A 20,201-nucleotide genomic window follows, 5' to 3' on the forward strand; every position below is an offset into this window, starting at 1 on the left:
TAAGTGACTTTGGCTTCAATGTGGTGACTGGTTCATCCAGGACTGAGTCTCAAATGAACCCAAACAGTCCACGGTCAGGCGGCGGCCCACACGAGAAGAATCAGTGTGGGTATGTGTGTCACAGTGCAAACCCAACGTTACTGCTGGAACATAGCTCCTTCAGTGACTAAGTCACACACAGCTGCAGCAAAAGAGGACTGACAATACACTACACACCAAGAGCACAGCTTCGGGAAAGTACTGTAATGCCCTGCGACAGGGATTCTCGGCCCGAGGGGCTTTTTCAAACACCCCTCTGAGCTGAGACTCTCAGGGAGTCACTGGGTGGGCACAGCCCAAACCTCGGCGATGCTGGGGGGAAGAGGGAGGTGGACCACCGTGCTGGGGGAACTGGGCTAAGTGCCACTTGGCTTTCAAGCCAATCACCCGAAAACATCTGCCTTTCTTGAGAAACAAACAGAAAAAAACCCCAAAGCTGAAAATACCCTCCGAATGCAATAAAATTTCTGAATGCAGCTAAGAGAATTAGCTAGAAGTAGAGCAGGCTGGTGGAGGTGATGCCCTTGCTCCCTTCCCGGAAGGCACAGCGCAGGGTGGGGAGGCCGGGTCCCTGCTTCCCAGTGGCAGCAGTGGCCACCGTCCCTCAACCAGTAACTCCAGCCTGGAGTTCCGTACCTGCCACGCTCACCCAGGCTTCAAGTGAACTGCCCGTGACAAATGCCGAGTAATTCAGTTCTTTATTATAAAAGTCTCAAAAACGTCAGCCTGAACTGGAAACCAACCTGCTACGATGGGACCAAAGGCGATCCTGAAACCTAAACTTTTAAATGAGGAAATAATGCTAACCCCACCCAGAAGTTACTTCCTAGCCTTCACGTGCAGAAGACAGTCTGCATCCTTAGGAAACGGGAATATTCCTAGAACTCTAAACATTCACATCTACTACATTCAAGTCCACTGAAGAAAACAAAAGGATGAGAAAAACAGGAACAGAACAGAAAGAAAATGCACTTCACTTTCTACTAGGATAGGTATTCAAAGGTTGCTTCAAATTAAATACATTTAATTCTAGCCCGTATTCACATTAAGTATGATCTCTCTGCAGGCCTGGATGCAGCCCTGACTGTGACCCACAGCAGTGGACGCTCAGCCCTCAGTCACCCCGCCCAGGTGGGCACAGGTGAACACAGGTGGCCAAGGCTGAAGTGTCCTTTCCCTTTAATCTTATCTTCACCACATGTCACAGTTTCTAAAGTTCTAGGCCCACAGAGTTCCTTGAGGAATTAAAGCAGGAGGGAAAAAAGGGGGGAAGCCCACATCCATCCCTGAAGAGAAGGTCAGTCCATTCCCCAGGGTGTTCTGTCTCCCGACCAAGCCCAGTCAGCGTTCTCCGGTCTGAACATAGTCCTCTGTGACCTGGGACAGGGTGCTCAGATACTGCCAGCTCAGGGCCGCCAGGAGCATGACAAACGACAGGTAAATGGGTGAGTAGTGGCTCCGAGAGATGAGCTGACAGTTGGGAAGATTCTGTGACCTGATCGTGGAGATGATCTGCCTTGTTTTAGTAGAACATGGGTCGGAGTTGGGGATTCTGTGATAAATCTGTGGAAGAAAGAGATGAAAATAGTAAGTCCTAGGAACTTTATAAACATCTGTGTTCACTTCTTCACAACCTGAAACAGGTAGGCATTTTATGCCCATTTTACCAATGAGAAAAACTGAGGCTCAGAGAACACAAAAGCAATAACCCAAAGTCACTCCACTAATAAGGCAGGATGTCAGCGGGGCCTGTGTGATCCCACGGGCCATCCCGGAGCAGCAGGGTGGCCCCCAAGAGCCCCACCCTCGGAACCTCGCAGAGCCAGTGACATCCACGTTGCTCGCTGAGGCTACAGCAGAGCCACACGGAGGAGGAAACACACTGCACAGACCGGGCACGGGCACTCAGGAGAACGCGATGGACTCTGAGGTGTGCGCAGCAGGCGAGAACAAAGCAGGGCCCCCGAGAGTCACCCTGGAGGCCTCCCCGTCCCTGCACACCCTCCCCTCCGAAAGCTCCAGAATCCGCGCTGAACCCAGGCCTGCAAACACTGCTCCTGCTTAGGTTAGGCCCTCCCACCGGAGCTTCCAAATCGAGCTCCTGCCTCTGTGCTCGAACCCTAAAGCCACTCACCTGCCCCACCACGCTGTCACCAAAGAGACATACAACCCCTTCGGCGTGACAGCCTCGGGGGTTCCCTATCCCCGGCCGCGCGAGGCCTGACCTCCTGAGCGTGCACCTGGCCCTGCCCAGGCCCCCGCGCATGCCAGCAACAGTTGCCGGTGATCGTCTTCCGTGTGCGATGCTGCTGTTTCTGTTCCCTCCCCGCTCACACCATTCCCTCTGACCCCGGGAACGCTCCTCCCACGTGCCGTCACCGGGCTGAGTCCCACCTCCACCCAAGTCTCGGCCTAGGTAGCTGTCTTCCATGTCACGCGGCCCGAATGCCTGGGTCGGGCCGAGGGCCCCCTCGGGTATATACTCTCTCCCCGTCGCCCACGCCGGGCCACCATCTGCGCGTCGCCCTAAATGGACCAAAGGCCTGAAGGCACCGTGGCTTACTTGCCTTTCCATCTCCGGCCCAGCCCTGTGCCCGGCACAGAGCAGGCCCTTGATCAACGTTTCCTGCCTCAAACCAACCGACCCAGAGGTCATTAAGGTGGGAAGCGATGGGGACCTGAGCCCAGACGGAGGCAAAGTGGATGAAGAGGACAGAGCAAGCATATATAAAATTATTATCTTCAATTTTTCCATTACACAATGGGTATGTTTTTCCCACAAACGTTCTCTTATATTCTTGCCCCCGTAACCCCAAAAAGCACAGCTACAATTTAGTATAGCGAGGAAATAAAAGAACATGCTGACAGGAACACGCCAATGACATCTAATATCTAACGCGGTACTACGAAGCACAGCTACAGAGAGAAGACCACACGGAGAGAAACTATAATGTCTTCTCAAAACACTGTAGATAATGGAATTATGCTTACAAAAATAGGAAAAACAAAAATAAAGAAATCAAAATTCCCTTACATTATCCCCCCTCGCTTTGTCCTTATTAGCCTATACATATAAATGTACAAACAGTCACATATTAATACATACATTAATGTAATATGATATACTGGTGTAGTTGATTCCTGGGTTTATTCCTGGGTTTATTCCAGTAATGCAAGGATTCTTCGATATACGCAAATCAATCAACGTGATAAACCATATTAACAAATTGAAGGAGAAAAACCATATGATCATCTCAACAGAGGCACAGAAAGCTTTCGACAAAATTCAACACCCACTTATGATAAAAACCCTTCAGAAAGTAGGCACAGAGGGAACTTTCCTCAACATAATAAAGGCCATATATGACAGACCCACAGCCAACATCGTCCTCAATGGTGAAAAACTGAAAGCATTTCCACTAAGATCAGGAACAAGACAAGGTTGCCCACTCTCACCACTCTTATTCAACATAGTTTTGGAAGTTTTAGCCACAGCAATCAGAGAAGAAAAGGAAATAAAACGAATCCAAGTCGGAAAAGAAGAAGTAAAGCTGTCACTGTTTGCACATGACATGATACTATACAGAGAGAATCCTAAAGATGCTACCAAAAAACTACTAGAGCTAATCAATGAATTTGGAAAAGTAGCAGCATAAAAAATTAATGCACAGAAATCTCTGGCATCCTATACACTAATGATGAAAAATCTGAAAATGAAAGCAAGGAAACACTCCCATTTACCACTGGAACAAAAAGAATAAAATATCTAGGAATAAACCTACCTAAGGAGACAAAAGACGTGTATGCAGAAAATTATGACACTGATGAAAGAAACTGAAGATGATACAAACAGATGGAGAGATATAACATGTTCTTGGATTGGAAGAATCAACACTGTGAAAATGACTCTACTACCCAAAGCAATCTACAGATTCAATGCAATCCCTATCAAACTACCACTGGCATTTTTCACAGAAGTAGAACAAAAATTTTCACAGTTTGTATGGAAAAACAACAGACCCCGAAGAGCCAAAGCAATCTTGAGAACAAAAAACGGAGCTGGAGGAATCAGGCTCCCTGACTTCAGACTATACTACAAAGCTACAGTAATCAAGACAGTATGGTACTGGCACAAAAACAGAAAGATAGATCAATGGAACAGGAAAGAAAGCACACAGATAAACCCACGAACATACGGTCACATTATCTTTGATGCAGGAGGCAGGAATGTAGAGTGGAGAAAGGACCGCCTCTTCAGTAAGTGGTGCTGGGAGAACTGGACAGGTACATGTAAAAAGTTTGAGATTAGATCACTCCCTAACACCATACACAAAAATAAGCTCAAAATGGATTAAAGGCCTAAATGTAAGGCCAGAAACTATCAAACTCTTAGAGGAAAACATAGGCAGAACACTATGACACAAATCACAGCAAGATCCTTTTTGACCCACCTCCTAGAGAAATGGAAATAAAAACAAAAATAAACAAATGAGACCTAATGAAGCTTCAAAGCTTTTGCATGAAAAAGGAAACCATGAACAAGACCAAAAGACAACCCTCAGAATGGGAGAAAATATTTGCAAGTGAAGCAACTGACAAAGGATTAATCTCCACAATTTACAAGCAGCTCATGCAGCTCAATAACAAAAAAACAAACAACCCAATCCAAAAATGGGCAGAAGACCTCAATACACATTAATCCAAAGAAGATATACAGACTGCCAACAAACACATGAAAGCATGCTCAACATCATTAATCATTAGAGAAATGCAAATCAAAACTACAATGAGATATCATCTCACCGGTCAGAATGGCCATCATCAAAAAATCTAGAAATAATAAATGCTGGAGAGGCTGTGGAGAGAAGGGAACCCTCTTGCACTGCTGGTGGGAATGTAAATTGATACAGCCACTGTGGAGTACAGTATGGAGGTTCCTTAAAAAACTACAAATAGAACTACCATATGACCCAGCAATCCCACTACTGGGCACATACCCTGAGAAAGCCATACTTCAAAAGAGTCACGTACCAAAATGTTCACTGCAGCTCTATTTACAATAGCCCGGAGATGCAAACAACCTAAGTGTCCATCATCGGATGAATAGATAAAGAAGACGTGGCACATATATACAATGGAATATTACTCAGCCATAAAAAGAAACGAAACGGAGCTATTTGTAATGAGGTGGATAGACCTAAAGTCTGTCATAGAGGAAGCCAGTCAGAAAGAAAACGACAAATACCGTATGCTAACACATATATATGGAATTTAAGGGAGAAAAATGTCATGAAGAACCTAGGGGTAAGATAGGAATAAAGACACAGACCTACTGTAGAACGGACTTGAGGATATGGGGAGGGGGAAGGGTGAGCTGTGACAGGGCGAGAGAGAGGCATGGACATATATACGCTAACAAACGTAACGTAGATAGCTAGTGAGAAGCAGCCGCATGGCACAGGAATATCGGCTCGGTGCTTTGTCACCGCCTGGAGGGGTGGGATAGGAGAGCGGGAGGGAGGGAGACGCAAGAGGGAAGAGATATGGGAACACGTGTATATGTGTAAGTGATTCACTTTGTTATAAAGGAGCAACTAACACAGCATTGTAAAGCAGTTATACCCCAATAAAGACGTTAAAAAAATAAAACAAACGGGACCTAATGTTACTTCAAAGCTTTTGCACAGCAAAGAAAACCATAAACAAGACCAAAAGACAACCCTCAGAATGGGAAAAAAATATTTGCAAATGAAGCAACTGACAAAGGATTAATCTCCAAAATTTATAAGCAGCTCATGCAGCTCAATAACAAAAAATCAAATAACCCAATCCAAAAACGGGCAGAAGACCTAAATAGACATTTCTCCAAAGAAGATATACAGACTGCCAACAAACACATGAAAGAATGCTCAACATCACTAATCATTAGAGAAATACAAATCAAAACTACAATGAGATATCATCTCACACCGGTCAGAATGGCCATCATCAAAAAATCTAGAAACAATAAATGCGGGAGAGGGTGTGGAGAACAGGGAACCCTCTTGCACTGCTGGTGGGAATGTGAATTGGTTCAGCCACTATGGAGAACAGTACGGAGGTTCCTAAAAAAGCTACAAATAGAACTACCATATGACCCAGCAATCCCACTACTGGGCACATACCCTGACAAATCCATAATTCAAAAAGAGTCATGTGCCAAAATGTTCATTGCAGCCCTATTTACAATAGCCCGGAGATGGAAACAACCTAAGGAACTATCTTCGGATCAATGGATAAAGAAGAGGTGGCACACATATACAATGGAATATCACTCAGCCATAACAAGAAACAAAGCTGAGCTATTTGTAATGAGGTGGACAGACCGAGAGTCTGTCATACAGAGTGAAGTAAGTCAGAAAGAGAAAGACAAATACCATATGCTAACACATATATATGGAATTTACGAAAAAAAAATGTCATGAAGAACCTAGGGGTAAGACAGGAATAAAGACACAGACCTAGCAGAGAATGGACTTGAGGATATGGGGAGGGGGAAGGGTAAGCTGTGAGAAAGTGAGAGAGAGGCTTGGACATATATACACTACCAAACGTAAGGTAGATAGCTAGTGGGAAGCAGCCGCATAGCACAGGGAGATCAGCTTGGTACTTTTGACCGTCTGGAGGGGTGGGATAGGGAGGGCGGGAGGGAGGGAGACGCAAGAGGGAAGAGATATCGGAACATATGTATATGTATAACTGACTCACTTTGTTATAAAGGAGAAACTAACATACCATTGTAAAGCGATTATACTCCAATAAAGATGTCAAAACAAAACAAAACAAAACAAAACATTTAGAGAAGAGCTAACACCTACCCTTCTCAAACTCTTCCAAAAGATAGCAGAGGGAGGAACGCTCCCAAACTCATTCTACGAGGCCACCATCACCTTGATACCAAAACCAGACAAGGATGTCACAAAGAAAGTAAACTACAGGCCAATATCACTGATTAACATAGATGCAAAAATCCTCAACAAAATACTAGCAAACAGAATCCAACAGCACATTAAAAGGATCACACACCATGATCCAGTGGGGTTTATTCCAGGAATGCAAGGATTCTTCAATATACGCAAATCAATCAACGAGATACACCATATTAACAAACTGAAAGATAAAAACCATATGATCATCTCAACAGAGGCACAGAAAGCTTTTGACAAAATTCAACACCCATTTATGATAAAAACCCTTCAGAAAGTAGGCACAGAGAGAACTTTCCTCAACATAATAAAGGCCATATATGACAGACCCACAGCCAACATCGTCCTCAATGGTGAAAAACTGAAAGCATTTCCACTAAGATCAGGAACAAGACAAGGTTGCCCACTCTCACCACTCTTATTCAACATAGTTTTGGAAGTTTTAGCCACAGCAATCAGAGAAGAAAAGGAAATAAAACGAATCCAAGTCGGAAAAGAAGAAGTAAAGCTGTCACTGTTTGCACATGACATGATACTATACAGAGAGAATCCTAAAGATGCTACCAAAAAACTACTAGAGCTAATCAATGAATTTGGAAAAGTAGCAGCATAAAAAATTAATGCACAGAAATCTCTGGCATCCTATACACTAATGATGAAAAATCTGAAAATGAAAGCAAGGAAACACTCCCATTTACCACTGGAACAAAAAGAATAAAATATCTAGGAATAAACCTACCTAAGGAGACAAAAGACGTGTATGCAGAAAATTATGACACTGATGAAAGAAACTGAAGATGATACAAACAGATGGAGAGATATAACATGTTCTTGGATTGGAAGAATCAACACTGTGAAAATGACTCTACTACCCAAAGCAATCTACAGATTCAATGCAATCCCTATCAAACTACCACTGGCATTTTTCACAGAAGTAGAACAAAAATTTTCACAGTTTGTATGGAAAAACAACAGACCCCGAAGAGCCAAAGCAATCTTGAGAACAAAAAACGGAGCTGGAGGAATCAGGCTCCCTGACTTCAGACTATACTACAAAGCTACAGTAATCAAGACAGTATGGTACTGGCACAAAAACAGAAAGATAGATCAATGGAACAGGAAAGAAAGCACACAGATAAACCCACGAACATACGGTCACATTATCTTTGATGCAGGAGGCAGGAATGTAGAGTGGAGAAAGGACCGCCTCTTCAGTAAGTGGTGCTGGGAGAACTGGACAGGTACATGTAAAAAGTTTGAGATTAGATCACTCCCTAACACCATACACAAAAATAAGCTCAAAATGGATTAAAGGCCTAAATGTAAGGCCAGAAACTATCAAACTCTTAGAGGAAAACATAGGCAGAACACTATGACACAAATCACAGCAAGATCCTTTTTGACCCACCTCCTAGAGAAATGGAAATAAAAACAAAAATAAACAAATGAGACCTAATGAAGCTTCAAAGCTTTTGCATGAAAAAGGAAACCATGAACAAGACCAAAAGACAACCCTCAGAATGGGAGAAAATATTTGCAAGTGAAGCAACTGACAAAGGATTAATCTCCACAATTTACAAGCAGCTCATGCAGCTCAATAACAAAAAAACAAACAACCCAATCCAAAAATGGGCAGAAGACCTCAATACACATTAATCCAAAGAAGATATACAGACTGCCAACAAACACATGAAAGCATGCTCAACATCATTAATCATTAGAGAAATGCAAATCAAAACTACAATGAGATATCATCTCACCGGTCAGAATGGCCATCATCAAAAAATCTAGAAATAATAAATGCTGGAGAGGCTGTGGAGAGAAGGGAACCCTCTTGCACTGCTGGTGGGAATGTAAATTGATACAGCCACTGTGGAGTACAGTATGGAGGTTCCTTAAAAAACTACAAATAGAACTACCATATGACCCAGCAATCCCACTACTGGGCACATACCCTGAGAAAGCCATACTTCAAAAGAGTCACGTACCAAAATGTTCACTGCAGCTCTATTTACAATAGCCCGGAGATGCAAACAACCTAAGTGTCCATCATCGGATGAATAGATAAAGAAGACGTGGCACATATATACAATGGAATATTACTCAGCCATAAAAAGAAACGAAACGGAGCTATTTGTAATGAGGTGGATAGACCTAAAGTCTGTCATAGAGGAAGCCAGTCAGAAAGAAAACGACAAATACCGTATGCTAACACATATATATGGAATTTAAGGGAGAAAAATGTCATGAAGAACCTAGGGGTAAGATAGGAATAAAGACACAGACCTACTGTAGAACGGACTTGAGGATATGGGGAGGGGGAAGGGTGAGCTGTGACAGGGCGAGAGAGAGGCATGGACATATATACGCTAACAAACGTAACGTAGATAGCTAGTGAGAAGCAGCCGCATGGCACAGGAATATCGGCTCGGTGCTTTGTCACCGCCTGGAGGGGTGGGATAGGAGAGCGGGAGGGAGGGAGACGCAAGAGGGAAGAGATATGGGAACACGTGTATATGTGTAAGTGATTCACTTTGTTATAAAGGAGCAACTAACACAGCATTGTAAAGCAGTTATACCCCAATAAAGACGTTAAAAAAATAAAACAAACGGGACCTAATGTTACTTCAAAGCTTTTGCACAGCAAAGAAAACCATAAACAAGACCAAAAGACAACCCTCAGAATGGGAAAAAAATATTTGCAAATGAAGCAACTGACAAAGGATTAATCTCCAAAATTTATAAGCAGCTCATGCAGCTCAATAACAAAAAATCAAATAACCCAATCCAAAAACGGGCAGAAGACCTAAATAGACATTTCTCCAAAGAAGATATACAGACTGCCAACAAACACATGAAAGAATGCTCAACATCACTAATCATTAGCGAAATACAAATCAAAACTACAATGAGATATCATCTCACACCGGTCAGAATGGCCATCATCAAAAAATCTAGAAACAATAAATGCGGGAGAGGGTGTGGAGAACAGGGAACCCTCTTGCACTGCTGGTGGGAATGTGAATTGGTTCAGCCACTATGGAGAACAGTACGGAGGTTCCTAAAAAAGCTACAAATAGAACTACCATATGACCCAGCAATCCCACTACTGGGCACATACCCTGACAAATCCATAATTCAAAAAGAGTCATGTGCCAAAATGTTCATTGCAGCCCTATTTACAATAGCCCGGAGATGGAAACAACCTAAGGAACTATCTTCGGATCAATGGATAAAGAAGAGGTGGCACACATATACAATGGAATATCACTCAGCCATAACAAGAAACAAAGCTGAGCTATTTGTAATGAGGTGGACAGACCGAGAGTCTGTCATACAGAGTGAAGTAAGTCAGAAAGAGAAAGACAAATACCATATGCTAACACATATATATGGAATTTACGAAAAAAAAATGTCATGAAGAACCTAGGGGTAAGACAGGAATAAAGACACAGACCTAGCAGAGAATGGACTTGAGGATATGGGGAGGGGGAAGGGTAAGCTGTGAGAAAGTGAGAGAGAGGCTTGGACATATATACACTACCAAACGTAAGGTAGATAGCTAGTGGGAAGCAGCCGCATAGCACAGGGAGATCAGCTTGGTACTTTTGACCGTCTGGAGGGGTGGGATAGGGAGGGCGGGAGGGAGGGAGACGCAAGAGGGAAGAGATATCGGAACATATGTATATGTATAACTGACTCACTTTGTTATAAAGGAGAAACTAACATACCATTGTAAAGCGATTATACTCCAATAAAGATGTCAAAACAAAACAAAACAAAACAAAACATTTAGAGAAGAGCTAACACCTACCCTTCTCAAACTCTTCCAAAAGATAGCAGAGGGAGGAACGCTCCCAAACTCATTCTACGAGGCCACCATCACCTTGATACCAAAACCAGACAAGGATGTCACAAAGAAAGTAAACTACAGGCCAATATCACTGATTAACATAGATGCAAAAATCCTCAACAAAATACTAGCAAACAGAATCCAACAGCACATTAAAAGGATCACACACCATGATCCAGTGGGGTTTATTCCAGGAATGCAAGGATTCTTCAATATACGCAAATCAATCAACGAGATACACCATATTAACAAACTGAAAGATAAAAACCATATGATCATCTCAACAGAGGCACAGAAAGCTTTTGACAAAATTCAACACCCATTTATGATAAAAACCCTTCAGAAAGTAGGCACAGAGAGAACTTTCCTCAACATAATAAAGGCCATATATGACAGACCCACAGCCAACATCGTCCTCAATGGTGAAAAACTGAAAGCATTTCCACTAAGATCAGGAACAAGACAAGGTTGCCCACTCTCACCACTCTTATTCAACATAGTTTTGGAAGTTTTAGCCACAGCAATCAGAGAAGAAAAGGAAATAAAACGAATCCAAGTCGGAAAAGAAGAAGTAAAGCTGTCACTGTTTGCACATGACATGATACTATACAGAGAGAATCCTAAAGATGCTACCAAAAAACTACTAGAGCTAATCAATGAATTTGGAAAAGTAGCAGCATAAAAAATTAATGCACAGAAATCTCTGGCATCCTATACACTAATGATGAAAAATCTGAAAATGAAAGCAAGGAAACACTCCCATTTACCACTGGAACAAAAAGAATAAAATATCTAGGAATAAACCTACCTAAGGAGACAAAAGACGTGTATGCAGAAAATTATGACACTGATGAAAGAAACTGAAGATGATACAAACAGATGGAGAGATATAACATGTTCTTGGATTGGAAGAATCAACACTGTGAAAATGACTCTACTACCCAAAGCAATCTACAGATTCAATGCAATCCCTATCAAACTACCACTGGCATTTTTCACAGAAGTAGAACAAAAATTTTCACAGTTTGTATGGAAAAACAACAGACCCCGAAGAGCCAAAGCAATCTTGAGAACAAAAAACGGAGCTGGAGGAATCAGGCTCCCTGACTTCAGACTATACTACAAAGCTACAGTAATCAAGACAGTATGGTACTGGCACAAAAACAGAAAGATAGATCAATGGAACAGGAAAGAAAGCACACAGATAAACCCACGAACATATGGTCACATTATCTTTGATGCAGGAGGCAGGAATGTAGAGTGGAGAAAGGACCGCCTCTTCAGTAAGTGGTGCTGGGAGAACTGGACAGGTACATGTAAAAAGTTTGAGATTAGATCACTCCCTAACACCATACACAAAAATAAGCTCAAAATGGATTAAAGGCCTAAATGTAAGGCCAGAAACTATCAAACTCTTAGAGGAAAACATAGGCAGAACACTATGACACAAATCACAGCAAGATCCTTTTTGACCCACCTCCTAGAGAAATGGAAATAAAAACAAAAATAAACAAATGAGACCTAATGAAGCTTCAAAGCTTTTGCATGAAAAAGGAAACCATGAACAAGACCAAAAGACAACCCTCAGAATGGGAGAAAATATTTGCAAGTGAAGCAACTGACAAAGGATTAATCTCCACAATTTACAAGCAGCTCATGCAGCTCAATAACAAAAAAACAAACAACCCAATCCAAAAATGGGCAGAAGACCTCAATACACATTTCTCCAAAGAAGATATACAGACTGCCAACAAACACATGAAAGAATGCTCAACATCATTAATCATTAGAGAAATGCAAATCAAAACTACAATGAGATATCATCTCACACCAGTCAGAATGGCCATCATCAAAAAATCTAGAAATAATAAATGCTGGAGAGGCTGTGGAGAGAAGGGAACCCTCTTGCACTGCTGGTGGGAATGTAAATTGATACAGCCACTGTGGAGTACAGTATGGAGGTTCCTTAAAAAACTACAAATAGAACTACCATATGACCCAGCAATCCCACTACTGGGCATATACCCTGAGAAAACCATAATTCAAAGAGTCACGTACCAAAATGTTCATTGCAGCTCTATTTACAATAGCCCGGACATGGAAACAACCTAAGTGTCCATCTTCGGATGAATGGATAAAGAAGACGTGGCACATATATACAATGGAATATTACTCAGCCATAAAAAGAAATGAAATTGAGCTATTTGTAATGAGGTGTATAGACCTAGAGTCTGTCATACAGAGTGAAGTAAGTCAGAAAGGGAAAGACAAATACCATATGCTAACACATATATATGGAATTTAAGGAAAAAAAATGTCATGAAGAACCTAGGTGTAAGACAGGAATAAAGCCACAGACCTACTAGAGAACGGACTTGAGGATATGGGGAGGGGGAAGGGTGAGATGTGATAAAGCAAGGAGAGGCATGGACATATATACACTACCAAACGTAAGGGAGGTAGCTAGTAGGAAGCAGCCGCATAGCACAGGGAGATGAGCTCGGTGCTTTGTCACCGCCTGGAGGGGTGGGATAGGGAGGGCGGGAGGGAGGGAGACGCAAGAGGGAAAAGATATGGAAACATAAGTATATGTATAACTGATTCACTTAGTTATAAAGCAGAAACTAACACACCACTGTAAAGCAATTATACCTCAATAAAGATGTTAAAAAAAATAATCTCTGAAAAAAAATAGGTTATCAACAAGGACCTACTGTATAGCACAGGGAACTCTTCTCAGTATTCTGTAATAACCTATATAGGACAAGAATCTAAAAGAATGGATATATGTATTTGTATAAATGAATCACTTTGCTGTACACCTAAAGTTAACACAACATTGTAAATCAACTATAATCCAATATAAAATTTAAAAATATTTTAATTAAAAAAAAACCACTTATTGCACGATGTAAAAAAAACCAAAAAACAATCCTATAGTTGTTTATAGTTTAGTTTTATAGTTTAATTATTTTATTCTTTGTCCTCCCCCACCCCGCAACTTCTATCTTAGCAGGCTTGAAAAAACTAAATCTACTTCACCACAGAGTAGTGCTTTTATAGGAAATAACCCAATAGTTTACTTCTGTACCTGCCTCATCAGTATCAGCTGGGAATACCCTGTAATCGTGACATTTTATTAACCTCTGCTGTAAAAGCAGGAGAAAGAATACTCATGGTATTTTTCTGTGCAAATGGTGGTTAGAATAAGGAGTTTTGTAGGGGTGTGAGGGGAAAAGAAGAGAGAGTTAATGAAACAGAGTAAAAAAAAAAAAAAAGAAAAGAAAAAATTGTAGATGATGGAATTATGCTTATAAAAATAGGCAAAACAAAAATAAAGAAATCAAAATTCCCTTACATTATTCCCCCTCACTTTGTCCTTATTAGCCTATACATATAAATGTACAAACCGTCACATATTAATACATACATTAATGTAATATGATATACTGGTGTAGTTCCTTTTATACCTCTTGCTACACCCATATAAGCCTCTATACAAACACAAAATGTCATAGAGATGTATTATATATTATACGTACTATATATGATTATATATGATATACAAATATATATCATTCTATATTATCCATACTAAGTTATACATACACACAATTTTATTTAAATTGTATACCTATTTTAAATTTTATTTAAATTGTAAACCTATTAAATTAATAGGTTACAAACATATTGTTCTATAATTTGACTTCCTTCACTCACACGATTTTTTATGGACATTTTTTAACGCTAGCACCCACAAAATAATGTCATTCTTTTTTTAAACACAAGCTGCATAGTATGAATGTACTACAATTTAATCAATTCATTCCCAAAGAGGCATGAGGACAAAATGCTCCAATAAGCATTGCTGCACACTTTCTGGTTATTTTTTTGTAGGTAAAGTTCTAGAAGTGCTCGGTCAGAGGGTAATGCGCACAAAATTGTGACAAGTACGAAAGCATAACCGGAACAGCCAGGACGTGGAGATTCCTGAGGCGGGTTAGGGAGAACAGAGGAGGACATGCAACAGCCTCCAGGCTACCTGGATTCCACGATTAGGTGAAAGGTAATGTCATCAGACAGCAAAAAGAAGTTAATGACCAAGGCCAGAGCTGGGGGAGCTGGAGAGCCCTTTTGTGGTGAGGAAACACGAAAATCAAGAACGAACCCCAGGAAACACCAGCACCAGGAGCCAGAGGAGAAAGGAGCAGGCAGAGGGGTAAGAGGTTGAACTGGGGTCAAGTGTCACAGAAGCCAAAAAAGGAAAGGGCTTCAAGGAGAGAGACCCACAGTGGATACAGTGGGATCAGCGAAGAGTAAAGAAAGTGCTCATGAGATCTGTGCGCAGTGGGGTGGGGGGGAGATCATCAAATCACTTAGGTAAGAAAAGTTCTAATGACAAAGGTAGGAAACAAAAGTTACAATGAAGTAGGCTGAGAAAAAAAAGGGCATCAATAACATTAAGAACACCTGCCCTGGGACTTCCCTGGTGGTGCAGTGGTTAATACTCCACGCTCCCAATGCAGGGGGCCCAGGTTCAATACCTGGTCCGGGAACTAGATCCCCCATGCATGCCACAACTAAGAGCCCCTTGAGCCACAACTAAGGAGCCCACCTGCCGCAACTAAGACCTGACACAACCAATTAAATAAATAAATATTTTTTAAAAAATGAAGAAGAAGAAGAAGAAGAACACCTGTCCTTTCAAGAAGCTTAGCTGTGAAGGAAAGGAGAGGGAGCGGGGAGGCAGAGAGCTGAAGCCCAGGAGGAGTTGGGATGTGCCTGCTGTCTGCAGGGACTGACCTGAGCGCAGATATACACCGAGAGGCAGGGGCGGGGGAGAAAGGCGGAGGAGCTCAGGCAAGAGGGCAGGAGGGAAAGAGTGCTTAGATGGGGGTCAGGACACAGACAAAAATGCAGCGAGTTCAGACATCCGATCGCAAGTTCACAGCATCCAATCCTGAGTTCACAGCATCCAAACACAAATTCACAGCATCCGGTTCCGTACTTGCTCACAGGGTTAAATGCACAGCTGACTGAGAACGAGGTGGGGAGCTAGAGCCGTGCTCTGCAAACTGTGTTCACAGGCGCCACCTGGGCCTCCTGCTATGGGCACATTCTGACTCAAGGACTGAACCGCTCACATGCCGGCAGGGGACGCAGAAGCCGGGGGGGAGGACCACACTCTGAGTCACAAGGACCCACAGGGACCGAGAGTACGGCGCCGCTCTGCACCGACCACAGCCAAACGGGAAGCCCCACCCGCTTGAAAAAGTTGGGCCTTGCCAAGGAATCATCTTTGGCAGAGAAGGAAATAAAAGTTTCTGGCTGTTTGCCTGAGCATTTGTTTCTGCCCCGGAATAGCTGGTTGAGCTTCTCACCAGCTGCCAGGTAGCCAGACTGGTTTCCAGCTGGGGCTGCTCCAGAGGATGAGGGCCTGAGGGGCAGCTCCCCTGCTCAGAGGATCCGGGCTTCACTCCACCTCGTCCTTTACACCTTAGAGTTGCAAGAGGAGAACTCTGAAGTCCCCTGCAGGTGCGTTACTGCTACAACCAGGGACCTGAGGGGTAAATGTCTTCCCCTCTTACTGCAAAGGACAGACGTGGTCAGTGAGGAGATGCAGGAGTAGAGTTAATGTCTGGGCACCAGCAAAAAGCCTGACAACTTGTGGACTTCATACAAAAAGTCTTCATTTGAAATTGTATTGACGGAATGTCCTTGGGCTCCCCTGGTGGTGCAGTGGTTAAGAATCCACCTGCCAAATGCAGGGGACACGGGTTTGAGCCCTGGTCCGGGAAGATCCCACATGCCACGGAGCAACTAAGCCCATGTGCCAGAAGTACTGAGCCTGCGCTCTAGAGCCCGAGAGCCACAACTACTGAGCCCGCATGCCACAACTACTGAAGCCTGTGCTCCGCAACAAGAGAAGCCACCACAATGAGAAGCCCGCACACCGCAACGAAGAGTAGCCCCCGCTCTCCGTAACTAGAGAAAGCCTGCGTGAAGCAATGAAGACCCAATGCAGCCAAAAAAAAAAAAAAAAAAAATGTCCTTAAGGCTGATATTAAAACCATCGTCACATTCTATTACTTGAGACTTAGAAATTTTCATTTTTTTGAGACAAATCAACTTATTAGTATTTCCTCCAAAATACCCTGAGTTTCACTAGAGTAGTTTTATAAAAAATATTCATTTATTTATTTGAATATATAAATGAAATATATAAATGAAATATATGAAAAAAATATTCATTTATTTATTTGGCCGTGCCGGGTCTTAGTTGTGGCATGCGGGATCTTCGCTGCCACGTGTGGGATCTTCGCTGCGGCATGCAGGATCTTTTGGTTGCGGCATGCGTGTGGGATCTAGTTCCCTGACCAGGGATCGAACCCAGGCCCCCTGCATTGGGACCGTGGAGTCTTAACCACTGGACCACCAGGGAAGTCCCTAGAGTAATTTTAAACAAAATAATTCATGCCCTAGATCAGAGGTCAACAAACTTTTCCTTAAAGGTCCAAGCAAGTATTTTCAGCTTTGTGGGCCCCCTCTGTTACAGCCTCTCAGCTCTGCTGCTGTAGAGTCCTGAGAAGCCGCGGACAATACGGAAACAAATGGGCATGGCTATGTCCTAATAAAAAGGCATTTACAAAATCAGGGGGTCAGCCAGCCCTGCTCTAAATCAAACTGTGAATCACAACTAGATTTAATTCCAGTAGTTAAGGAAAATACCTAATAAAATCTGAAGTTTAATATAGTATGGAACTGCCTACCAGTTTTTTTAAACATCGTTTTCTAAAATCAGTGATCAGAATAAAACTGCAAAACTAAAATATTCTCTGAACTACAAACCATATAGAATGCTTCTAATTTACATAAAATAGAGAAACAGCGCCTAAAAAAGGCACTATTCAGTTTAGAAAGGGTAATTCAAGCCCTCAGAATCATGGTGAACAGTGTAGGCTCCGAAGCCAGCCAGACCTGGGTCCAAATTCTGGCCCCAGCCGTGGGGTTAGGGCCTCAAATTTCCTTGACGTTAACAGTATCCACCTATTTGGCTGCTGTGCCAGGCACAGAGTACGCCCCAAATAAGTGCTGGCTAAACAGTGAACCCCAATTTCCCAAGTCTCGTCAGTAGCAGTTTTTTAGTCAATGGCTGAACATATTCATCTAGTCAGCAAAAGAATTTTAGGATTTTTTTTTAAATCTGATTTTTCTCTTATACCTTCTATAGGTGCCTCGGGCAGAAATGCTGAGGTGCAAAACTTGGCAGGTGTGAGACAGGGAGGAAATACAAGGAGAAGGTGCAATATGCAATGGGAATCAGAGGAAAGAGTTGTTTTGTAGAATTCTGTTTCTAGATGAAACTGCTGCTACAAATCTCACCCCTGTCAAAGCGTAACCGGGGGACTGGAAGGGTCAGAAAACTAGGCGCAGCAGTGATCTGCGGGGAGGGAGACCTTATGTTTTCATCTCCTTCTGCAGTATTTCAGTCTTCACTAAGAACCAACCTAAGGATCTCGGGTGTCTACGCACCACCAGATGGTGGTAGCCACTCACACCCCAGCGTGACAATCAACAATGTCTCCACACATTGCCAAGTGTCCCCCAGGGGAGGGGGAAGCCAGATCAGCTCCATTTGAGAAGCCTTACTCCAGGGCCTGGCAAGTAGAGTTCTAGCCTCTAAGAAAAAGTTCTTCTGAACCAAGTCATGGATTACACCCTCCAGAGTTGGAGATTTGACTAGAACAAGCATGTTCTGTTTTACAGGATGGTTTTGGGCATCTGAAATGGGATCTGCATCAGAAAATTTAGAAATAGTTGCAGCTTGATGGTTTTCCTTTGCTGAATTCCCCACAATGGTTTTCCAACTGAGGTCCCTGCCATAGTGGAAAGTACTGCACCAGGTGTCGGGAGTGTGGCCTGGGGTCCTGGATCCACTCAGTCAGATGCTGCGTCAGCAGCCACAGCCTTGGCTTCACACGCCTCAGCCGTGAGACAAGAAGCCTGGTTGGCCTCTAACTTCATCTTCCAGCTCAAAAAATAGGATTCTCCTGGAAGCTCCATCCTAAGGCCTGGCTTCCTTTATCCCCTCTGACCAGGGTACCGGGCAGCTCCCAACACTCGGCGCTCTGTGCCTATTCTTCCAAATAAAGGACACCAACCCGTCCAACACCAATGCCGTACCGTAACACTGTGAGCTGTTAAGATCATCTAATATCCAAATACGAAATGTTTGAATAGTGATATTATTAAATGAAAGCCCACCTCTTCCATGTACTGGTGTATTATAGCTTTTACAGCGGGCATGTTGGTGGCATCCATCATCAGGGTGACTGCTTGCCCTTTTCGTATCTTCACCACCCCTTTGAATACCTGCTGATTATTATAACAGGCGGCCAAAGTGGCAATGGCCATGACCTACAGATAAGGAGAGAGAGAGGAAACACTAATTCATCTCATTTCATGAAAAGAAGTGAGAAACTGCACGGTAAGCAATCATCATGAGAAGGGAAGAGAACCTTCGGTAGAAAGTGCCGAAGGGCTAAGATGCAACTAACCAAGAGAAAAGACCCATAAAGAAAGCATGTCAAGACCTCTCCCTTTCCCATGTTTCCCCTTCTCAGCAAAACACAGAATCAAGTGCCCTTTGCAGTCTTGAGTAATTCTATAGTTTAGTCACGATATTTCCTTTTTATTTGGGAAAAACAAACACAAGCCAATGTAACATTTTCCATGCTGGGGCAATAGGTTATTAGGTCTGAAAAATAGATATTCCAAAATAATATCTGGAAATATCCAAAATAATATCTATTTTGTTTTTTCTCCCCATTTTTCCTACAATGAACATAATCATTATACATTAAAAAAAAAAGTAGCATGGGGGTGGCAGGGGACAAAAGAAAGGGGGCCATGTAGTTTCCCATGCTCAAAGGTAAATTATTTCTAGGATAGATGGAAACATAAGTCTGGCATAAAGAGTTTAGTTCCATCAACTGGTCAGATTGGTCATTAGAACAAGACGAAACCATGTTTCCAAATCAGTTAAATCTTATAACTTTCTTCATTTTATTTGAGTTAAAAACGGAAATAACTGGTAAAGGCATTTAAAAAGTATAAGCTCCTAGGTCCACAGGACCAGGTTCTGTTATCCCAAGATCTGGGAAAGGAGAGCCAAAATTAGGTGCTTAAATAAGACTTTTTAGTAACAGCTTCACCTGTGTTTCACCCAGCACTCCTCATAAATCTGACTCAAAGCCCTAGATTTAATTGTGAGGATAAACATCAAACTAGCTCGTTTAGAAAAAAGGGTTCTAGAAGGTTCTGGAAAGAAGCAGGCTTAACCT

At 42.6% G+C, this 20,201-nt stretch overlaps 1 protein-coding gene across 5 annotated transcripts in view; it reads right to left on the reverse strand.

The window, feature by feature from the left end:
* Nucleotides 1-20,201, reverse strand: part of FDFT1 (farnesyl-diphosphate farnesyltransferase 1) — a 57,002-nt gene that overhangs the window by 4,536 nt on the left and 32,265 nt on the right. For 3 of the 5 annotated variants that reach the window (XM_019932384.3, XM_073805771.1, XM_004328547.4), the window contains 2 exons: nucleotides 19,123-19,275; nucleotides 719-1,602 (listed from right to left, as the gene is read on the reverse strand). The exons of the other annotated variants lie outside the window; for them this stretch is intronic. In XM_019932384.3, the coding sequence (XP_019787943.2) occupies nucleotides 1,381-1,602; nucleotides 19,123-19,275 (375 nt within the window). In that variant the 3' untranslated portion in view covers nucleotides 719-1,380. Of the gene's footprint in view, nucleotides 1-718; nucleotides 1,603-19,122; nucleotides 19,276-20,201 lie in introns of those variants that run through there. 5 annotated transcript variants of the gene reach the window in all.

The sequence above is a fragment of the Tursiops truncatus genome, chromosome 6 (assembly GCF_011762595.2).
Source record: "Tursiops truncatus isolate mTurTru1 chromosome 6, mTurTru1.mat.Y, whole genome shotgun sequence".
NCBI classification, from domain to species: domain Eukaryota; kingdom Metazoa; phylum Chordata; class Mammalia; order Artiodactyla; family Delphinidae; genus Tursiops; species Tursiops truncatus.